At 50.5% G+C, this 24,000-nt stretch overlaps 1 protein-coding gene across 2 annotated transcripts in view; it reads right to left on the bottom strand.

The window, feature by feature from the left end:
• chchd3a (coiled-coil-helix-coiled-coil-helix domain containing 3a) overlaps positions 1-24,000 on the bottom strand; it is a 70,195-nt gene that overhangs the window by 3,559 nt on the left and 42,636 nt on the right. For both annotated transcript variants that reach the window (XM_079755674.1, XM_079755675.1), the window contains 3 exons: positions 23,228-23,311; positions 14,197-14,267; positions 765-900 (listed from right to left, as the gene is read on the bottom strand). In XM_079755674.1, coding sequence (XP_079611800.1) covers positions 765-900; positions 14,197-14,267; positions 23,228-23,311 — 291 coding nt within the window. The remainder of the gene's footprint in view (positions 1-764; positions 901-14,196; positions 14,268-23,227; positions 23,312-24,000) is intronic.

The following is a 24,000-nucleotide window of genomic DNA, read 5'->3' as shown; positions in this document are numbered from 1 at the left end:
GCCTCTACAGCAGGACCAGCTCTGAGCCCCTCTACTGGGACCGGGACCCCTCTACTGGGACCGGGACCCCTCTACTGGGAGTAGGACCCCTCTACTGGGAGTAGGACCCCTCTACTGGGAGCGGGACCCCTCTACTGGGAGTGGGACCCCTCTACTGGGACCGGGACCCCTCTACTGGGAGCGGGACCCCTCTACTGGGAGTGGGACCCCTCTACTGGGAGTGGGACCCCTCTACTGGGACCGGGACCCCTCTACTGGGAGCGGGACCCCTCTACTGGGACCGGGACCCCTCTACTGGGAGCGGGACCCCTCTACTGGGAGTGGGACCCCTCTACTGGGACTGGGACCCCTCTACTGGGACCGGGACCCCTCGACTGGGAGTGGGACGCCTCTACTGGGAGTAGGACCCCTCTACTGGGAGTCAGATCACTCTACTGGGAGTGGGACCTCTCTACTGGGAGTGGGATCCCTCTACTGGGAGCACACACTGACACTCACTGGTCCGCTGCCCGTCAAAGTGCATGTTAGGGATCGTTGTCCTTTTGGACGGGAAACAAGATGGCAAGGTTACTTGGAGATTGGATCGATGGGTTACACAGTAAAAGTGGACACAGACAGACAGACAGACAGACAGACAGACAGACAGACAGACAGACAGGCAGGCAGACAGACAGACAGACAGACAGACTGATAGACAGGCAGACAGACAGGCAGACAGACAGACAGACAGGCAGACAGACAGGCAGACAGACAGGCAGACAGACCTGCTTGGAGCCGTCGACACACTCCAGGTAGCGGGCGGCAATGCCGGAACACTGCAGGGTCCTTCCGGCGTTCTCCTGGTAGCACCTCAGGATCTCACCCTGGAGCTCTGCACACACGGGGTGGGTCTCATAGCGCCTGGACAGGGGGCGGAGGAAGGACACACAGACGGTGAGGAGGACGAGGAGGGAGGTGGGTCTGTTGGAGAGGAAGCAGTCCAGTGGAAGGAGAGAATACCAGCTGTGTGGACGAGCGTCTCCATGAGGACCAGTCCACACAACCATTATCCTTACTAAATATACACAATGCTGTTAATGAATAAATACATAAGATGATCAGGGCAGACAGGTCTGCAAAACTAAAAGTTGATTTAAAGTGGCATTTAGAGAACGTTAAACCGGTGTTGCAGGGCGGATAGTTATTGGTTTGTAGAATCCCTAAAACAAGTGATAAAACAAGTTCATTAGCGCCCACGGCGGGTCGGTCATTAAACCAGTGCTCCACTGTCTGCTGCATCCTGTCACCATCCAGACCCCCCACCTCTGAGCCAGAGGCCCCCGAACAGGGGCCGAAGGTCAGGACGCCCAGAGGCCAGCCGGTGTTCCCACCGCAGTGTGACCCCCACAACGCAGACGGACTACAGAGGGACTAGGAGGGCTGGACACTGAGCTCCCTGTGTGGACAGTTTGTGCGGACTGTCCCTAGAATCGTCCTCTTCTTCTTCAGCAGAATACGGCTATCTATTGACGCGATGCTGAGTGACACGAGCCTTCGGCCGTTGACTGCAGACGAGAGCAGAGGAAAGACCACCGCGCCATACAGCCCCTCAGACAATGGGCCGGGGTCCGGGCAGAGCGCTGTAATAATACTGCTGACACTACGGTTCAGCGGGACGGCCGAGGCAATCAGGCTCTGATGAATCAGAGCCGCGACAACCTTCTGAAAGACTATTGATTATTCCACTCGCTGCTAGTAGATCAATATCGATTCACAATGACTCCCTCAACAATACACCCACACAGGTTAGCTGTCACCTTGGGGTGCCCTAAGTGGCTATTACAGTCCGACAGCGTCCGTGGGGGCGGCTGTGCACACCGTGCATCCTAATACGCCCTAGCGACGTGACACCCTGAAGCAGTAGCAGCGCCAAGACTAGCGCTGCTACTAGCGCTGATATTAGCGCTTCTACTAGCGCTGCTAATGAGACACCAGCGTTCCGATTGATGGAGTTAGCAGCTAGGCTAAACCGCTGCTGCGTGTAATCGGGGGGTCCAGGTGTGGATTTTGGAGAACAAGCAGATTTTTGCCCTCATCAGCAAGGATTGTAGGTTTTTAATTTTACAGCAGGGCTAATTTGCTCCGTGCTAAATGCCATTGCAGCTCTTTTAATACACGCAATAAAATCTATATGGATGACACCTGCACATGCTAGCCTATTATGCTAATGGCGGTGTCATTCTTGGGTTCACACCACTGGTCAGGGCACATTGCAACTCGGGACCTTGTGTGTGTGTGTGTGTGTGTGTGTGTGTGTGTGTGTGTGTGTGTGTGTGTGTGTGTGTGTGTGTGTGTGTGTGTGTGTGTGTGTGTGTGTGTGTGTGTGTGTGTGTTATATTGCTGTTGTAAGCAGTTCAACACCCCAGGGATATATTAGGTGCAGCTGAGCCACTGTCGACCCAATCACATGTTTGATTTGCCCCTCCGGAGAGAGAAATCCCCCCTCTGCTGGATCTGAAGCCAGGGATTGGGTAGCACGGGTCATTACCCAGGGTGCAATGCAGCAGGAAGCTGGCGCCGGGCCGCTTGACCATATGTGTTTGTGTCATTACATGTTTTTTATTTTTCCTTAAAGAGCGGAGACCCCGCCTTCAAGGAGCAAAGACCTATCAGTGAAGTGCCCTCGGCCAAGAGACCAAGAGTCAGTGAACTAAACCAAATGGAGGGCCCCCCTCAACCTTCCTCCTCTCTCCTTCCCTTCACTGTTCGTGTCTGCTGGCTGTCTGCTCCCGTCACAACGGGCTGTTCTTCATCCCCTCTTCTCCTGCGATACCACATGTCCCCATGTCAAAAACAACATTGTACAATAATATTCAAACCCGTCCAGAAACTAAAGGATCCATTTGGAGGCTTTACACGTTGCTGCTGAATAGTATCACAGCAGCCCTGCTGTGAGCCTTACCAACTCCAGGCTCCCTGGGGAAGCGTAGGTTCCAGTAGCGTCTGGCTGCAGCCCGGAGACGCCCCTGGCGCGACGGCGGTAGGAACAACGAGAACACGAAAGACTAGGAAAACCACACATGTGGACGTCACCACACGATCCCAACTAGAGACCTGATTTGTTCTACCTAACCAGAGCCTTAGCCCCTGAACCTAACCATATTCTTAACCTAACCGTAATCCTAACCGGGTTGTTCAGCCAATCACCTGGACCAGGGCAGGCTCCGCCCACTTCACTGCAGAGGGCGCTGATGGAGATATCGGCCCTACAGCCATGAGGGCCATCGCTCTGCATGGGGCCCTAGCTGATGACAGGGCTGTGGCCCCGCCCATCCCTCCCAGGGACGGCCAAAGCTCATTGGTTCTCAGCGCCGCAGGGTGTGGGAGGAGGAGGGGGAGCCGCACACACCCGCTAATTACTTTCTTAAGCACTGGCGTTAATGCCAGGTGCATCCCGCTGATACAAAACCGCCATGTTTATCACCGCTAATGGCCTCCGAGAGAGGGGGCGAGAGACTGAGAGGGGAGGGGGGCGAGAGAGAAACACACACACACACACACACACACACACACACACACACACACACACACACACACACACACACAGAGACATACAGCCACCATAAGGAAAATCATTGATTCTGGGAGACGGAAAGGAAGCCCGAGATGGAGGGAGTGAATGAGAGACAACCTCTTTATAGTAGAAGGAGCAATGAGGCAGGGAGGGGCGAGTCAATGAAGGCAGGAAGACGAGAACGAGCAAAAACTAGAATGGTGAAAGGGGGACAGTAGAGAGAAGGGGGGGAGGCAGCCCTCCAATAGGAGCCTGCTCCACTGATTGTGTTTCCTAGCCCTCGCCGGCTGGGGGTCCTTCCCTCAGTGGGGCAGGGGCCCCTGCCCGGGGCCCCTGCCTAGGGCAGCGTTAATCACAGCGAGGCTAACTCCACGGCGAGAGTCTCTAGTGCCACCACATGCTGCGCCCTCAATCCTCCACCGGGGAGACGAGCGCCAGCTCCCTGCCAACAACACTGTGCTCCTCCTCCTCCTCCTCCTCCTCCTCCCCCTCCTCCTCCTCCTCCCCCTCCTCCTCCTCCTCCTCCCCCCCCCTCCTACATGAAGATTACATCCACACACGGCTATCAGGCGTCTGAGGCCACGGTCTACACGATGAACGGCAGCACACCAGGCCTGTATGTGTATGTACACACACACACACACACACACACACACACACACACACACACGCACTCCCTCCTGGTGATGAGTAGGGAGGGAGTATGGAGGGGCATGGCCTGGTTGGCTGTAAGGTGTGTGAGGTCATTGTTGTGGTTAATTGGCATCAGGTAAGGTAGCACTAATTGCTGTTTGCTTTTCCCCAGCCCTCGTATTGCTGCTGCTTCCAGGCGCGCACACACACACACACACACACACACACATTAAATAAACATGAACCCATGGGAAACAAAGCACCCAGAACAGCATCTCAACACTAGCCTCTGTCATACTCTCCAGTGTCTCCTGCCCCAGAGGATCATGGGATATTTAATACAACTCTCCAGAGGCGACGAAATGGACACATCTGGCCACTTGTGTGTGTGTGTGTTGGTATGTGTATTGGTGTGTGTGTGTTTGTGTGTGTATTGGCACATGGAAAAAACAGGCATCTGAAACCCAAAAAGGGCAGTAGTATATAGTAGTACTATCGAGGGGGGGGCTGGCTTTTGTACCATCAGGAGCATTAAAAGGTTTCAATACACAACCCTCTCCCTTTCATTACCCCCCCCCTCTCATTACCCCTCCCCCGTCCATTTCCTTCCTTCCGCCTCACTCCTCTTCTTCATCCATTTCTTTGCATCGTCTTCGCCCCCCACTCCCCTGGTCTGGGGATGGCGAGGGAGGGGGGGGAAGGCCCCTTCCAGATAAACGTATATGTATTTATGGCAGAGATCCAGGAACACCGCTTCAGAAATCACACAGTGAGGGGGGGGGAGAGAGAGAGAGAGAGAGAGAGAGAGAGAGCCAGTGAGGGAGAGAGCGATAGAGAGAGAGAGCGAGAGAGAGAGAGACAGCGAGATAGAGAGCAAGGGAGAGAGAGCGCGAGAGAGAGCGAGAGAGAGAGCCAGTGAGGGAGAGAGCGATAGAGAGAGAGAGCGCGAGAGAGAGAGTAAGACCGAGAGAGAGAGAGTAAGACCGAGAGAGAGAGCGATAGCGAGAGAGAGAGCGCGCGCGCGAGAGAGAGCGATAGAGCACATGAGCGGAGAGAGGTAGAAAAGGAGACGGGGTAAGAGAGCGAAAGAGAAAAGGTGAAAAATTTAGATCAAGGAGGAGAGAGAGCTTAACCACACAGGAGAGAGCGAGGGTGAGAGAGAGATAGGAGATGCTTCATCATGCACCGCCGTCTCAAGGTAATGGTGGCGCGTGTGTGGACACACACACACACACACACACACACACACACACACACACACACACAGAACCAATGCCAAAGGAGGCCTGGAGAAAAGGGAGAGAGAAGAGAGAGGATAGGGTAAGATCCTGAGGTGGAGAGAGAGTGAGCAGAGGGTGGTTCGCGGAGGGGACACACGTCATCTTCCCCCTGTGGAAGTGATTCAAACGGCGTTACAACATATACATATATATAGATCATATCGATATATCCACTGGTGCACATGCCAACCTCGGCTTTGGGTGCAGCATCAAAGGACTTGGTTCCTAAAGACAATTTATACGCTTCTATACGTATTGACCTGGACGAATAGTGAGCCTTGAGGGCACCCAGAGCACCCTTGCGCTAGAATGAGACCTATACATCTTTCTCTGTGAGAAGATGAAGACGAACAACAACCAAAAAACTAAAGAAACTCCCATTAGGTGACATCTGGTAAGCTGTATATTCATCCGTCTCAATTCCAGTTTAAATATTGCTTTGAAAGACAAAGCGGCGGATGACACACACACACGGTATGGATTACCCCGCTGTGCAACAAATTGAGTTGTCCGATCGGCAGGTTGTCTATTTGTCATCATTTGGTTCCACTTTGGGGTTAATAGGGTTAAGGGGGACGGCACTACATACATAACCCCCCACGCTGCCTGCACTCTCTCAGAGAGCTCTCATGTTCCAGCCTGGTTAAGACGGGGTGTCAGAACAAATAAATATAAATGATCCAGTTAAGGAGAAAAATGACATGCGCTTCGACAACACCCTTCTTTAAAAGGCGGGACCCGAAGTGACCCCGAGCACGCTGGAATCCATCAGCCTGCAGAGCAGATGGAGAAGAGAGACCGACGTTAATAATACCAGAGAGATAAGAGAGACCCAGGGAACGACCCCGCCGGAGCACAGAGGAAGGGTTCCGGTAATCCTGAGAGACTTGCAAAAAAGAAGGAGAGGAAAAGAAAGAGACAGAAAGATAGAGCGACGGAGAGAGAGCAAGCGATCGGAATTCAAACAAAGGATGACATCATTTGGGGACAAAGAGGGATTAGGAAGACTTTGTGCAGAGTTTGGAGGCATTCACAGGCCGCGTGGAGACAGCCGGACGGACAGACGGACACAGACAATAGATGAAAATACAAATGTAAACTATATCTATTACTCTAAAGCTTCTACAACCATTTGGACATCCAAGCTACTATGTACCACTTTGAAAGACAGGAAGACTACTGTATTAAATAACAGTCCCTACATCTCCATCCGTCTCATCACTCCCTTCCTTCCTCTCTCTCTTGCTGTATACTATTTAATTACAACCAAATAAAAGCCTCAACTTCTTACACAATATAAGAAAATGGTAAGAGCTCTAAGTGGTCTTCCCAGCCTTTTTATGATACTTCGAATGCACCCATTTTACCACTAAGAGCCTGTGCGTCTGTTTGTGGCTGCGTTTGCGAGTCTGTGTATGTGTTTATGTGCACGTGTCTGTGTGTGTGTGTGTGTGTGTGGAGACACGGGCACACGGAGAAACAAATGTCCCCGAGTCACATGGAAAACTTTGTTGGTACTTTCCTCTGCAGCCCAGGAGTGGCTGAGAGGCCATGGGGGAGTCAAAGTGGGGGAGTCAAAGTGGGGGAGTCAAAGTGGGGGAGTCAAAGTGGGGGAGTCGAGATGGGAGGGTCCAAATGAGAGAGTCGAAGTGGGGGAGTCGAGATGGGGGGTCTAGATGGAGGGTCCAGATGGAGGGTCTAGATGGAGGGTCCAGATGGAGGGTCCAGATGGAGGGTCTAGATGGAGGGTCTAGATGGAGGGTCTAGATGGGTCTAGATGGAGGGTCTAGATGGAGGGTCTAGATGGAGGGTCTAGATGGAGGGTCTAGATGGAGGGTCTAGATGGAGGGTCTAGATGGAGGGTCTAGATGGAGGGTCTAGATGGAGGGTCTAGATGGGTCCAGATGGAGGGTCTAGATGGAGGGTCCAGATGGACGGTCTAGATGGAGGGTCTAGATGGAGGGTCCAGATGGAGGGTCTAGAGGGGGGGGTCCAGATGGAGGGTCTAGATGGAGGGTCTAGAGGGGGGTCTAGATGGAGGGTCCAGATGGAGGGTCCAGATGGAGGGTCTAGATGGAGGGTCTAGATGGAGGGTCTAGAGGGGGGTCTAGATGGAGGGTCCAGATGGAGGGTCCAGATGGAGGGTCCAGATGGAGGGTCCAGATGGAGGGTCTAGATGGAGGGTCCAGATGGAGGGTCCAGATGGAGGGTCTAGATGGAGGGTCCAGATGGAGGGTCCAGATGGAGGGTCTAGATGGAGGGTCCAGATGGAGGGTCTAGATGGAGGGTCTAGATGGGTCTAGATGGGTCTAGATGGAGGGTCCAGATGGAGGGTCTAGATGGAGGGTCTAGAGGGGGGTCTAGATGGGTCTAGATGGAGGGTCTAGATGGAGGGTCTAGATGGAGGGTCTAGATGGGTCCAGATGGAGGGTCCAGATGGAGGGTCCAGATGGAGGGTCCAGATGGAGGGTCCAGATGGAGGGTCTAGATGGAGGGTCTAGATGGGTCTAGATGGGTCTAGATGGAGGGTCCAGATGGAGGGTCTAGATGGAGGGTCTAGAGGGGGGTCTAGATGGGTCTAGATGGAGGGTCTAGATGGAGGGTCTAGATGGAGGGTCCAGATGGAGGGTCCAGATGGAGGGTCCAGATGGAGGGTCTAGATGGAGGGTCTAGATGGAGGGTCCAGATGGAGGGTCTAGATGGAGGGTCTAGATGGAGGGTCCAGATGGAGGGTCTAGAGGGGGGTCTAGATGGAGGGTCCAGATGGAGGGTCCAGATGGAGGGTCTAGATGGAGGGTCTAGATGGAGGGTCTAGATGGGTCTAGATGGAGGGTCTAGATGGAGGGTCTAGATGGAGGGTCTAGATGGGTCTAGATGGAGGGTCTAGATGGAGGGTCTAGATGGAGGGTCTAGATGGAGGGTCCAGATGGAGGGTCTAGAGGGGGGGTCTAGATGGAGGGTCTAGAGGGGGGGTCTAGATGGAGGGTCTAGATGGAGGGTCTAGATGGAGGGTCTAGATGGAGGGTCTAGAGGGGGGGTCTAGATGGAGGGTCTAGATGGAGGGTCTAGATGGAGGGTCTAGATGGAGGGTCTAGAGGGGGGGGTCCAGATGGGTTACTGACTCGTGGCCGCAGTGCCCTCTGACGGGGGCGTCCCTGGGCCTGAGTTGCCTAGCTACGGCCCTCCTTCACACCCTGGGGGGGGGGGGGGGGTCAGCCCTATGCTCTCCCTCGAGGAAGAAGAGGACGAGGAGGGAGGAAGAAGAGGAGGGTGAAGAGAAGGGGAGGAAGACGAGGAGGAGGAGGATTAGTGAGGAAGATGATGAGAAGGCGGATGAAGAGCAGGAGGAGGATGAGGAGGAAGGGGAGAAGCAGAAGGGGAGAAGGAGGAAGAAGAAAATGATAAGCAGGAGGAAAGTTAGGACGAGGAGGAGCAGAATGAAAAGGAGAAGCAGGGAGGAGGACGATGAGCAAGGAGGAGTAAAAGGGAGAATAAGGGAGAGAATGAGGAAGAGGAGCATCATCACAAGGCCGTTATAGGTTATGCATACGGGTTCTTTAGTGCAGGAATGGGAAAAGCCCCATGTTGTCCCCAAGCATTAGCGTCAGCGGCTAACCGCGCCGTGCAGATCAATAGAGTAAATAGGCCACTCCTCATATAGCGCTTTATGGACGCAGCGCCAACTCACAATGGAATTACTCTAAAGTGGAAGACCAACAACCAGCCGGCGCGGCCCGTCTCGGCAGGGCGTCTCTTCTGCTGGGATGGACCGGGGGGATCGAGACGGCAGCCCCTCCCAGCTGCGCCCTACAGCCCACCCCCCCAGCCGACCCCCGGCCCCAAGGGAGACCGTCTGAGGAAGGCCCTGTTTGTCAGAGCTCCTAATGGAGACGAATGCCTGCTAACAAGACGCTGCGGCGGACGGGAGGCTTGATGAACACACACGGGGAAGGTGCCTTCCTCAGTGTCAGGGCGGGGGCGTGTTGGAGCCGTGGGGGGGCCACCCGTTACATCCAGCAGACTACCTCCAAACTGCTTTACGCACGCTGCAGTGACCCTACTGGGTTTGTGTGTGTGCATGTGTGTGTGCGCATGAATGGGTGTGCGAAGAAACTGACGCCTCAGTCTTAAATGATATAAATATTAATTCCAAAAATAAAACGAGTGACTGCACTGATTAAACGAGACATTAGAGACGCATTAACCTTTGACCCCCCCATCACATCTTCCCCCGTTTTAAAACAGACTCACACTCACATACTCTCACACACACACACACACGCACGCACGCACACACACACACACACTTGAGAGGACGATAACGGAGGCATGTGGACATCAGAGGCAGAAGGAGAGCCCTCTTTAGGAGATCACCGTGTCACCGTTCTGTTGGTCTCTGCACCGCCCCGTCCTGGACAGGGCGGTTTGGGGGCGGAAGGGAAAGGTTACGCTGACAGCCGGCTTAGCACCGCTCAGCCCGGCTTTCTCCCCTCCTCTTACATAATCTCCTGCCTATCAGCCCCCCCCACCACCAACACCTCCAGCCGTCAGCCTCCATGGGGGGACGTCTGACTGAAGGCCCACTGGGTGATGGCGGCCTTTAGAAGACTACGCTCAGATGGCTGCGTGCGCAGACATCGTAGACATCGTGCAAACACACACACACACGCAGAGGCATGCATGTATACCTGTGTACTCAAATGCTTGGGATTTTTCAGGTAAACACACACACACACACACGAGAGAGTGCCAGAGAGCATAATAATAAAGGTCATGCGTTGGGGGCTGGACAGTGTGATACCACGCCTCAATAGTGGATAAACAAGCGGTCGCGGGCAGCGCTGCATATGAATCAGCTGCAGACGGAGATAGCGCCGCCGTCCGCCCAGCCGCGGGGAGTCTTATCTCCCACAAGGTGTCACACGCAGGATGAATATAAGCCTGACCCGCGTGCGTGTATCTGTGTTCTCTGTGATGGCGCTATCGCTGTTCAGCCGCATGTATAAAGGGAAGTGGACCAAGGTCAGAGGCCCTGAATAATGGCTTCAGAACGGGAACGCGAATCCATCATCTCAATCGGCGCCTGGTTCCAGTGCGTCAGGGGCCAGCGGGGGGGGGGTGCAGGGAAGGCAAATATATGTTTAAAAATAATAAACAATGTAGACAAAGGACTATGAGGATATCAGTATGCACTGGTATGCATGCACACAGCTAAACAAAGTTAAATTCCAAAGACAAATGTAACGTAGAAACACACTCATACGCTCAGATAGGTGAGTGTGTATGAGCGAGGGTCCAGGGGAGTGTGTGTTGTGCTGGGCGTGCGCGGCGGCGGCGGCGGCGGCTACACGGAGGAAACGAGGTCAGAGCGATGCGGAGCTGCGTCGCGGCTCGGAGCGTTCCATCATTCTCCGGACGAAACCGGTCGGGAACGCCAGGGGAGGAGGCGGCACTATGGAGCTGCAACGCACACATGCACACACGGCCCAATACACCACACACACACATATACATGACAGCTACACACACAGACACACACACATACATACACGGCGCCTACACACACACTCCTTTATATGAAGCAGGCACTAGGGTTAGGATTAGGTTATCATATGCTGCTGGAGACCAGATCAGGATGAATCTAAATACAAAATGTTTTATTCCACAATTGCTGATCAAAAGCGTACCAAACCGCCAACCCACCATTAGTGCTGCACGCTTTGGTGAAAAAGTCATATTGTGATTATTGTGGACAATATTGCGATTTGCGATTGCGATATAATAAACAAATGGTGTCATGAGTCTACTTCCTTGGTTATCAAAGAAAATGCACACAGATTACTGATCATTTTAAAATGTTTCTTTCTCAACTCAAACATACAAACTTAAACTAGCATAAAAAAAACAGAAACTAAAAAATGTGTACAGTACAGTTTTCTAAATAACAATATTTTACAAAATTAAAAAAAATAATTAAAAAAATATCTTTCAAAATAAACGCATTTCTGCTGTGCAAACTTGTTAGTTTTTCTCAATTGTACAACTAAATAAAATAAATAGAATTAATAAGAAAATACATATATATATATATTTTTAATAAATCGCACCCTTTTGCGATTAAACATTCCCAAAGGCTGATATTGCGATTGCGATTCGATTAATCGTGCAGCACTACCCACCATACCGTATGAAAAGAGCACCTTGTATAATCCAAGGCGGAGGAGGGAACCAGCTAAAGGTCACGTCTACCCTGAAAACTGCTTTCCCTGACACCTTTGGGAATTCAGAAGCCTCGTTCAAAATAGCAGGAAAAACATGCACACAGAGAAACAACCGGAAAGACGGGCAATCTGGGAAACCTACCATTTAGGTTTCCCAGTTTAGGGATGGGAAACCTAAATGCTAAGTTTAGGGATGCCAATATCCACATTTATTCGTACCATATAAAATGTAATATTATAGCAATAGTATTATTATTCAGATTTAATAAAATCGTATTCAGATTCGCTAATTATAAATAAAAATGGGAACATCAGACTCACGTGATAAAAAAAGATGATACATTCGTCAACTAAAACCGACATGGGCCTCGTCTGCCGTCCCCCTTCGTTAAGGCGCTCAGTCTCATTCCTGAGCTGTAATCAAAACGTCACCTAATCACCTCTTACCTACGCCATCCTCATCAGGCCTAACCGCAGCGCAACCACCTCTCAATTTCATTAGTGCCCGCCTTGAACTCAGACGCTGGAGAAGATGAAGACCTAATGAATAAAATAAGACGTCTGCTGACGTATTTTCACTAAGCGCTGGGGTATTATCATATCAAACTGCACCCCCCCCCCCCCCATAACACAGGCACGTATGCAAATCCCCTCCAGTGCGGCCCACTGTCTCCCTCCTTGGCCCCCGTCTCCTCTCTGGAGGGCATTTCAATTTTGAGGGGAAAATCAAAAGGCGATGAGACAAACTATCCCGTCTTATTTTTATTCAACCGCACCGCGATAACATCTAATCTCTGATAGCTTTCTGTCATAGAGGGGAGGCAAGGGGGGGGGGGAGGGAAGAGAGAGAGAGAGAGAGAGAGAGAGAGAGAGAGAGAGAGAGAGAGAGAGAGAGAGAGAGAGAGAGAGAGAGAGAGAGAGAGAGAGAGAGAGAGAGAGAGAGAGAGAGAGAGAGAAGAGGGTGATCGAGCACAGCAAATATCTACAGGGAGGGGGCGGGGGCACAGACGGTCCATTTAAAGAAAACTGAAATACACACACACACACACACACACACACACACACACACACACACACACAAGCCCTGAAGAGTAAAACAACATTCAGCTAGAGGGGATTTCTCTTCTGCATGTGAACATTAACGTCACATGCACTTCAGATTCCTCCAAACGGGGGGAGAGCACAGAACGCACTCAATGAAACTAAATCACCGTTATTCAGATCCCACACTGCTGTAACACCAGACCTCACTGCAGTTTTATTAGCGCACGCAGACACACACATAAGCACGCATACGCACAGACACGGCATCCCGGCCCCTTCTAATCCAATCACCAGCCGGGTAATGCATCCCCCCTAATCCAATCAACCAATCGCAGCTCACCATACAGGGCTCGACGTCACATGACTAACCGGCACATTAGCCCGCCATTCGCTAGCAGTTAGTGCTGGTGCGCTAGGCTAATGCCATCCCACAGTATTTTTCCCCTCTTTCCTTTAATGCGATTTGGGATGTCTCTGTCCTGGCCGCCTCGATCTCGCCCGACCCGTGGGCCGGGGCTAATCAGTTTCCAGCATTTCTGAGGGAGACAATGATCCCGGCGTTAGCGCTGGCTAATGACAAGCTAACGGGATTAGCCTAGCCCCCGGGAGGAGAGCCCGGAGTGGGGGGGGGGGCTCCTCAGCCACTCTCCCGGCCACACCGCAGCGCCTAATGGGCTCTGGGTAAGGAGATGAACCGCGTGGTCCGCCGCCTCGTCTCTGGTTACACGCCTTCGGCCTGGAGCCAACGCGCTGCTACCCCAACGACAGCTCACTCCCGAAACACAGCGCCGCGGGCAATAGCACCGCCGCGGGTAATAGCACCCCGCGGTGTGACGGAACTACGGTGAGCAGCTCACTGGGCGCCAGCAGACAGCAAAGACATCTTTGGTAAGGGTAAATGACCTTCATTTATATTGCACTCTCATAACATGGGGTCACTCAAAACACTTTACTATGACGCGTTATTGCATTCACCCATTCATACACCGCCGGCAGGGGCCCCTGCCAGTGAGCCAGACTAAGGGCCCCGTGGAGGTGCCACTAGGGGCCGTACTCCCGGGGGCCAGCGTGTGTGTGGGTCTCCGCTGGGTGTGAAGCGTGCGTTAGCTCGGTAAGCAGTCTGGGGCTTCCGTTCCCCCCGGAGCCCGTGCACTCTCCATGAACGGTACAGGGCATCGATTGGTGCTGAGAAGACGGTGCACTCTGGTTGGATGTCCAGTGTTCCACTGGGGCTGTTGGGGGGCAGTGAGACGGTTCACAGGGGCCACACCGGGGTTCAGAGGACGGGAGGACACAGCATTCAGATCCAAAGGGTTCAGTGAGCCCTGGTTCTGATGGAGACTTGTTTGACTCAAGAGATATCCAGGGTCCAACACGATTTACCATGACTTCAGTAATTGTGTCATGGTAATCACATGTGAAACTTTAATACAAGCTCATAATCCTCCTCTGCCTTGGGACTGACCTGAACTTGCCGTTGACCTGGTCTGCGGCCTTGTGGTAGTTCTCCGTGGTGACCTTGTAGAACTGGGCACTCTGTAGATGAAGAGAGAGAGAGAGAGAGAGAGAGAGAGAGAGAGAGAGAGAGAGAGAGAGAGAGAGAGAGAGAGAGAGAGAGAGAGAGAGAGAGAGGACTTGAACGGGGGGAAAGCCAGTGAAGGAACACAAAGGAAAAGCCCCGTGTTGCCCTCACTGCGATGGCGACGTCAGAGAGACGTCTCCGTGGAACCAGGTTATTTATGTCTGACTTGAAGCCACTTTTCGTTGAAAGCCTTGGAAGTCGTGTGAGCGTTATTCCTCTGGAGGACCGGGGTGTGTGTGTGTGTGTGTGTGTGTGTGTGTGTGTGTGTGTGTGTGTGTGTGTGTGTGTGTGTGTGTGTGTGTGTTTGGGGGGGGGGTGTGTGTGTGGGGGTGTGGGTGGAGGTTAACAGTAGTGCCACACCTATGCCATCAGTCCCTGCCTTCCCCAGCCACAATAAAACTTTATGGAGAGGGAGATTGAGTTCACTGTTCTTATTCTCTGTAGGGCGGGGGGGGGGGGGGGGGGGGGGGGGGGGGGGGGGGGGGGGGGTAATTTCCGAGATGGGCGTTGGGTTGTCAGAGGGAGGAGAGAGGCGGGGATTAACTTAGTGTGGTGTTTAAGTGGCGCGTCTTGCGTGGGCGGTAAATGCGTCTAAGTGCCGCTGTGTAGGAGGGCCGAGTGGGTAAAAAATAAATTAAACCCTGCATGGCACGGGATTTATGACAGCCGTGAAACCCGGCTAGACGCAGGCTGTAAGCACGCACCGTTTCATTGGGATTCGTTGTGATGCCTGTATTTTCTGCTGCTAAGGCGTTGATGTTGTTTATTGTACGCAGACCGGTTGTGTGTGTGCCCATGTGTGTGTCCGCGTGTGTAAACATAAATCCCAGTAGACAACGGGGGGGCGAGCCAACAACAAGCCCCCCCGACCCGGTGACCCGTATCAAAGAGGACCCCGGCAGGACCACTCCACCCCAATTGCCTGGTCCAACACGGTCGTATAGTAACCACGAGGCTCCTAGTGCTGTGGGAGCTGGGGTTACCCCCCCCCCAGTGGCTGTCAGCTCTCATGTGATCGATGGCAGAAGCTATAAAAGGTGTGAGATATAACTGGATGGAGCGCTGCTGTGCAGGGGAAGGCTTAGTGCAGTGGTGCTAGGTCTGCCCTGCTAGGCCGTACCGTACATTGGACTGTCGCGCATTGCCTAGAGCATCCTCTCCCTGCCTCCGCGCGCATGGTCCGGACGTTATTGGTGTTCAATGGAAACACAATAAGCTCACGTTGAGCAATAGGTATATTATGATTATTATTATTATAATTATTATTATTATTATTATATTATTATATAAGCTCGTATAAAGCTCATATTGAGCAATAGGTGTATTATTATTGTTATATATCATATTGAGCCCTATATGGTTTAATCTGTTACCTATTCATAGCCCCCAGTGGTTGACGGTTACTGGTCGATTTGAAACCCCTTCCCTTCCGATGATTAAACTAAGAGATAAAGGAGGGTAATTGCTCTTGGGCAACCTACAGGTGCAGTCACCCCCCCCACCCCCCCTCAAATTGAAAACACGACTACTGGTCCGCAAATAATTTCGTGCAGCGCAGCGGCAAACTGTTAACTAAAGCTACGTCGATAGCGATACACTTCAGGTCTGATCAATCCGGGCCCCGCGCCTCCTCTCAGGCCCCCGGCCGCTAAGAGGACATTCATCATGGTTCAGGAGCGATCAATAGGAATGAACAGGAGCTGCCAGGAGATCCATACTCTGGGTTATAGAGTCGGAGGATGATGGGACATGACAGCGCCGACGGGGCCGCTGACGGAGTCGGGGGTGGGGACACTAATGGGAGGAGTGGGTTTGACTGGTGTTTGAAGCTGGGTTGGCGTTGCCCTCTTTCAATGTAATACGGTTGTGCTAATATATAGTGGAAATATCGGTTTAATAAAACAGATCTGGCAAAATGTTATTGAAGAGCAAACGTAGAACTTACCTAATATATATACACTAACATGAGGTTTATTTCATATGGGGTGTGTAGTGCGGTTTGAGAAGCCATCTCCAGTTTATGTGATACGATTTACGATGGAGACGGAAAATACGAAACAAAAGTTTAGAGTTTAAAGTTTAAGTTAGAACAAACAACTCGCAGGAAAGTCCATTTCTTAGGGACTGCCTCTATCGTTTGAGAAGCCCTCTCTACACATTATACCTAATGTGTTTTCAATGTCAACAAACAGAGATTCAGAACAACAAATATCTTCACAGAATACAAAAGTATATTTCTGCGGGTTAGTTGGGTGACGGCGTGTGTGCACTCTGAGATTGAGCCATGGAAAGCGAGAGCCGCAGATAGAGAGACTGAGGGAGAGACAGTAAGTGAGTGATAGAGTGAGCCAGAGAGGGAATTGAAGCCCTAGTATCTGTTTGGAATACTAAGTGTGAAGTAATAATACCTCCCCAAATGGCACTGCTGGCACTAATCACGGCTGTAATTCGACTGGGAGCACAAAAGGCCATGTGTGACAGTGATTGCACGACCAGTAAGTGTACACACAACACACATACACACACACACACACACACACACTTAAAGGACCGCTATAAAAAACCGAGCACCCTCAAAAACATTTCTACCAGCAATCCCGCTAGGATGGACCAGACTAGGGAGCCAACATTTAGACACACGCACACTTTGTGTGAAATCAAGCTGACAAACGTCCAGTAATCCGCATGACAGTGTGTTGTGTGTAATGCGGGAGTTGTGAGGCCCTGGCCTTCAGAAACGGACGCTGGACAAGGGCCTCTGAGCAAGGGCCCCTGAGCAAGGGCCCCTGGTCAAGGGCCCCTGATCTCCCATTAGCGGAGAGAGAGGGAGACCACGCTCAATTGGTCCCTAAAAAATAAATCCATTTCTGGGGTAAACAGTTCTTCTTTAATAAACATGTGAACAACAAGTGTGCCTTGATCAGTACTAAGTGGTCCCTACTGGTTAAACTGGGGGGGGGTACTGAATGGGTCCTTAATGTGATAATCAACAGAGGGGACAAGAAACCCAGTTCAACACCATGAATCCCTAATACATAATGTATATATAAAAATAAAGGTCATCCACAGAACGCAGACAGACTGATGAATACCATGCCTCCCTAATTGATATACTGATTGTTACTTGTATAGAAATACAAATAATCAACAGATACTGAACTATGAACTCTCACATATTCAAATAATCTACACAATATCAAAAAAAATACTGTTGAAAGCCCTGGATCCCATACAATAAACCCCTCATCCACAGAGGACTGGATGCGTAGCAGAAGCAGCAGACAGTAAAGCGAGGGGGGGGTCGTAGATAGATGGAAGTCATTAGAGCTAATGCACCCCCAGCGCCACCGTCACCACGCAGACCCACGCCGCACCCGGAGACTAAACAACAGCTTTGTTTTGCTCTGCTTTGATTTTCCGTTCTTCCTAATGAGTGGGACTAATCATTTCCCAGGGCTTCTACTTCTTATCTGCTGCTGAGCGGGAGGAGCCGTGTGCTGGACCCCCGGCGGTGGCTAGTAGCACCGAGTTCAGCCCCCACATAAAGGCCCTACCTGTCTACCTACCTACCTGGCTGTCCGGCTACCTACCTCTCCGTCTACCTGTCTGTCTGTCTACCTACCTACACACACTCTGCCTGTGCGCTCGTTGTGTGTCAACAGAGTCTTCCAGTGTTTGGGGAGTAGCAGGGGGGCTGAAGGGAGAGAGGGCATTTTTCGGTTGGATACTTTCAAACTCGAGCTGACTCTGTCTTATTTCTCCAAAGTGTGTACGCTGGCTTTAAATGGAGAAAGAAAGGAAATGGAAGGTTTGAAAAGAAACAGGAATAAAGAGAGAGAGTTAGAGAGAGAGAGCGTGTGAAGCCATTATTGTTTCTTAATGTTCTTCCTCCTGTATTTCTTCCTCGGAGAGTGCTTTGCGACTCCTATGAGATAGCAATTGTTGCCATGATTGTTCCTCCTAGGAGAGCAGAGAAATCCAATTTCATCGATACATAACGCCAAAGAAAGAATGACAGAAAGAAAAATGGGGAGGGTGGCGAGGAAAATGAAATAAAATCAACGCTGAACAAAAAGTCACAGGGAAAAAAGCAAACACGGCTCAAAAAACTCTGAAATAGAGAAACAGAGAAACGAGAAGAGACAAGCGAGCTGGGAGAGAGAGGGAGATAGAGAGGGAGTGAGGGAGAGAGAGAGAGAGAGAGACGTTGTGAGACAGAAAAGAAAAAAAAAGGGCCCCAGTTGATTGTTAAATATGAGATTGTTTTACAGCAGGGCAGGTATTGAGTGAAAATGTAATATATAGATATAGATATTGTTTTCAGGGGCTATTTGGCGACCGCGGCAACTGGCCAGTGCTGGTGACAGCAGGCTGGGGTCCGTCTGTGCGGCCTGTTGATGGCCTGTCAGTGGAAGCCCCTCTGATGAATTGCCATGTTGGATTGGACCAGACGTGTAATATAGATCAGACTCTTATTCTGCCTCTCTCTCACCATTACTTCTTCTCTTAGGTTTTCTCAGTGTGTGTGTGTGTGTGTGTGTGTGTGTGTGAGGTCTAACAAGGATGGAGGGAAGAGCGGAGGAGGAAGGACCACGAGAACAGAGGGGGGAGACGGGAGAATTACTGTTGAAGAAGGAAGACAGAAAATAAATTGTGGCATAGAAAAAGAATGCGAGTGGGAAAGAGGAACAAGTGGAGAGTGGGGGAACGGTGAGGGGAAGGAAAATAAACGTATTTGCAGAAAGTACAAACTAGCATTAAAATACCATGGCATCAAAACACACTACCATAACACCATAACACGCATTATGCAACCAACCACAACGGCCACGCTGGTTGAAAGAGTGAGGATCAAAAACAAACATAAAAGATGCTACCATTCGTTCCCTTCGGCCGGTCGTCATTATTTCTCTGTGTATCAATATTTCTGAAAAAGAGTATTGCTCATATTCCTTACCATCATTCATATCATTTTTCTCAGAGGACATCCACATACAAAAGGCCAACTGTGCAGTCCACTGATGGAAAGGCACTTTGAAAGTATAGTGCATTTATCATGTAAATCCAAGTCCATAAAATCGATCAAAGCTAGCAGAGGTGTCGTCGATTCCACAGCCCCTTGCTGCTGCTCATAACTCCTCGTTCTATTCATTTACTACCTCGCTCGCTCTCTCTCTGCCTCCCCCATCTTTACTGCCACCTGTGTCTCCACCACACTCTCCATATTCATAATTAAATTACATTTCATATTGTTACTGTACCGTCAGCCAATTAGTCGCTTCTTCATACCCTTTCTCTTTTGCTTATTAATAATTACTCATCTACACTATCTTAATTCCCTGGTGACTCAGTTAAGTCCACTCTGCTTATTTCAAATAATTCTTATCGGCCATTTTGTCTATGATTATGTCACCCCGACTTTGCCGGAAAATATAATCAAAAGCAACCACTGATGGTCCTCGTCAAACTTGTGGCTCTGCTCCATCACTTCTCTCCCCCTTCCTTTCCCTCCCTCCCTAGGGGTATCTGCAGGTTTCAACGAGTTCCAATTAAGACTTTTTAAGACCGTTTTAATACCTCTTAAAGGTCCATTTAATTCCCATGTCCGGACACACAAATCATCGACCATCCGTCAAGTTCCTCCAACCATCGGTTCCAACTGACTGCTTCTGACAGAATCAGCTTCAGAACTGGCGCTTTGGATTCTGCAGCACAAGTGGCACACTCTTTTTCTGAATGTAATTATTAACCTTTATTATTATTAACTTTTAAAGCCTTATATCATTACTTACCCTTTTTCCAAGACTTTGAATACCTCAAGGAGACCTCTCTTGTTGTCCTTCTCCCTTTCTCCCTATCCTTTTCTCTCCCTCTCTCCATCCCTTTCTCTCCCTATCCCTCTCTCCCTCCCTTTCTCTCCCTCCATTCCTCCCTCTCTCCGCAGGGTGAAGGTGATTTGTTGACACAGAGGTTTACGGGATATTGACCGGGGGGGCAATATGGTTGATTCATGACCACGGCACGAGGTCAATAATCACTTGTGTTGTCTAGATCCCCTTACTATGCGTTTACAACCGCAACTCACACCGACCTCCGCGCGGTGTACGTCCAAAACCAGCAACGCCATATTGCAAGCATCGGGGCGAATGATGCGGTTTGTTGCGATGGCATTTCGATTTTCATTCGTTATCATTCTCCTTTCTAGCCACTTCCCTTTCCTTGTTCCCTTTTTGTTTTTCCCAGTTCCCTCCATTTATTTGGTCTTCATTCTTCCCGTTTGTCTTTCGTCCACCCCTTTTTGTTCTCGTCTTCCCTCTCATCCCCTCCTCCTCACCAGACGTTATCGCAGGTTGCGCCCACCATGGCGTCCATTCGCCTCACGCACAAAATGTAAAGAGTGACGTTTTTCACTCTTCAAAGACGTCATGCGTTCCTTGCGTTTGAGCCCAGCTTTTTCACGTTTGAGTTGACGATGCATGCTGGGGGGAAAAAACATGCATGTGGAGTTTTCTTTCTCAACAATCCATTGTGTGTTTGGGACTGGACCCTAGCCCCTCAGTGGGGCCTACCTGGGCCCTAGGCCCTCAGTGGGGCCTACCTGGACCCTAGGCCCTCAGTGGGGCCTACCTGGACCCTAGGCCCTCAGTGGGGCCTACCTGGGCCCTAGGCCCTCAGTGGGGCCTACCTGGACCCTAGGCCCTCAGTGGGGCCTACCTGGACCCTAGGCCCTCAGTGGGGCCTACCTGGGCCCTAGGCCCTCAGTGGGGCCTACCTGGACCCTAGGCCCTCAGTGGGGCCTACCTGGACCCTAGGCCCTCAGTGGGGCCTACCTGGGCCCTAGGCCCTCCAATGGGGCCTACCTGGACTGTACAGGCCACTGCACCTCCAATTACTGACACACGTCTGGCAGTCACTCAATACGCCACTAGGCTTCAGTGATGGGGGGGGCAGTGTGTAACAAAAAGGTCAAGAACATCACGTTGAACCGTTTCAAATTACAATAATCATCATTGAGGGGCTGGATTTTAAATACTGAATAGAATACGTCATTAAAGGCAATGATGAGGATTTTTACGTGTAGCAATATTTTCATTACTTTTAATCTACTCTGACTGACATTTGGTTTGTTTAAGAGGGAGAGAGCGAGCGAGAGCGATAGAGCGAGCGAGAGCGGGCGAGCGAGAGTGCAAGAGAGAGAGAGAGAGATGCTTTGAGGTCACACATTCTGGATGAAGCTTGTTTGATGTGAATGCACTGAGAGAGAGGAGGGGGGGCATCTACACAGAACGGGAGTCTCCCCTTGAGATGTTAAAGAAGAGGTAAACGGCAAGAGGAAAGAAAAAGGAAAAATGAGGGAAAGAATCACATAACCCCAGGATGTTTCTGAAGCTGCAGCAGAAACAACACAACTCCAACCTTGGGCAGTGTACAGGCATCAGTATGCACCTGTGTGTCTCCATCACTTCAAGTCTCTCTGTGAGTGAGTGTGTGTGGATGTTGCTAACATCGCCACCGCAGAGTGTGGCGTAGCATCTTATAAATACAGATGACATCATTATTCTGAGAAGATGGGTAGGGTATTCTGGGTAATATAATCAGCCCACTTAAGGCCATAATGGTCCAATGAAATACAACTAGCGAGGTAAAATATAATAACACAATATCGGGCGGGAACTTGTATTCTATTATTCATATGGATGAAGATCAAAGGCTGAGGTCTGATTTAAAGAGAGATTTGGTGTTTCTCTACTAAACACAAAACAGACACATAACAGATTTAAGGCAAACCTAGCTTCAAACCCTTTGTATCAATGTTTATCTCCTCAGATGAATGTTACCGTGTCAGAGAACGAGTTTACAGTGTTCTGAATCTGTGCAACCCCAATTAAACAAGGATGAAGCTGAATGCGACATTGGAATAAACTGCAGCAAGATGGTAGAAACTGCCTCATTAAAATGCAAACCTAAACAAAATTGTGCGTTGGGTAATTTTGATCAGCCTCAGAATAATAACTTTTTTGAGCTACACACTAACAGAAGAAATATTGTGACCAAAACCAACAATTGGACGAAAATGTATCTCTTTTGGACTACTTTGTCGTTGTTTCAGCAAACACTAACTCAGAAGTTGGGCTTACTTGTTACAGTATCTTGCGACATGACGTTACAAGGTGGGAGGATTTGATCTGTGTTTCCATTTGACATTTCATTGCATGGTGTGAGATTCCCCTTGGCATCGATTTCCCCGTTGTATTGTGGAAGCTGCAGTGTTCGAGGGGCAGGGAGTTGTGAGAGTTGTTGTGATGACTTGGAGTAAGTAACGGTGGGTTGTTATGTCTCGCATTGTCCCTTGCTGTTGTGTGATGTGCCTCCACGTCTCATGATGTTGTGCTGTGTGACTCTGAGTTGTATTGTGCGTTTGGTGTGTTGTTTGTGTCGTGCTGCAGACCCACTCCCCCTCTCCTCGAGCCGGGTCGTATTGTGGTGCGGTGGTCCTGTTGTGTGCCTCTGAGTTGTATTGTGCGTGTGGTGTGTGTTGTGTGACTCTGAGTTGCATTGTGCGTGTGTTGTGTGCCTCTGAGTTGTATTGTGCGTGTGGTGTGTGTTGTGTGCCTCTGAGTTGTATTGTGCGTGTGGTGTGCCTCTGAGTTGTATTGTGCGTGTGGTGTGTGTTGTGTGCCTCTGAGTTGTATTGTGCGTGTGGTGTGTGTTGTGTGCCTCTGAGTTGTATTGTGCGTGTGGTGTGTGTTGTGTGCCTCTGAGTTGTATTGTGCGTGTGGTGTGTGTTGTGTGCCTCTGAGTTGTTTTGTGCGTGTGTTGTGTGCCTCTGAGTTGTTTTGTGCGTGTGTTGTGTGCCTCTGAGTTGTATTGTGCGTGTGGTGTGTTGTGTGCGCCGTGCTGCAGACCCACTCACCCTCTCCTCGAGCCGGGCCACCTGCTGCCGGTAGAACAGATCCTGCTTCCTCAGCTCCGCCTCCCTCACCTCCAGATGCTTAGCCTGGACACACACACACACACACACACACACACACACACAGATGAGTGACGGGGAGAGGGACGTGGAGGGGAGAAAACAATACTTATATGCTCAGCGGAGTGTGTCCATAGTCGAGACAGTCATCAGGAAGAAACTAAAAACAATAACAGAGGAAATGCGTGTGGCCGCTTCCATGCGCGCACACACACACACACACACACACACACACACACACACAAACACACACTTCCACAGACACACACACACACGACACATAATGAGAAAACTTGCACTTGAGAATATGACTTAAGAGGAGAACAACAAATGAATCTTTTTAACAGACAGAGGACGTAAACAGCTTTTAGTATACCAAGGAACTAGGCTAATTATGCTAGGAAACAGAGGCACTGGGGATACGGAGGGACAGTGGGGGCGACAGGGAAAGGCAAACAGGATGGTGGTCAGCGGTCTGCCTGACGTGTAGCGTGTAGAGAAGCTGCCAAGCCCTGCAGCATCGCTGAGTACATTTAAATTGGAACAATAGTTCTTACTACGGGTTTTACATTCGAAGGTTTGACTGCAACTTCAATCCGATAAAAAAAGGAAATACCTAATAAAGACAAACGAATAAATATAAACTGGAGGTAAGAAAAGCTGTTTAGGCTCCACTCCTGGAAGCTGTCAGCAGTTATTTTCTCCCTTTGTATAAT

This window comes from Pollachius pollachius, assembly GCF_949987615.1.
Source record: "Pollachius pollachius genome assembly, chromosome: 18".
Classification (NCBI taxonomy): Eukaryota; Metazoa; Chordata; class Actinopteri; order Gadiformes; family Gadidae; genus Pollachius; species Pollachius pollachius.
Note: the sequence above shows the minus strand (reverse complement) of the source record. Positions and strands in the feature narration are given on the sequence as shown.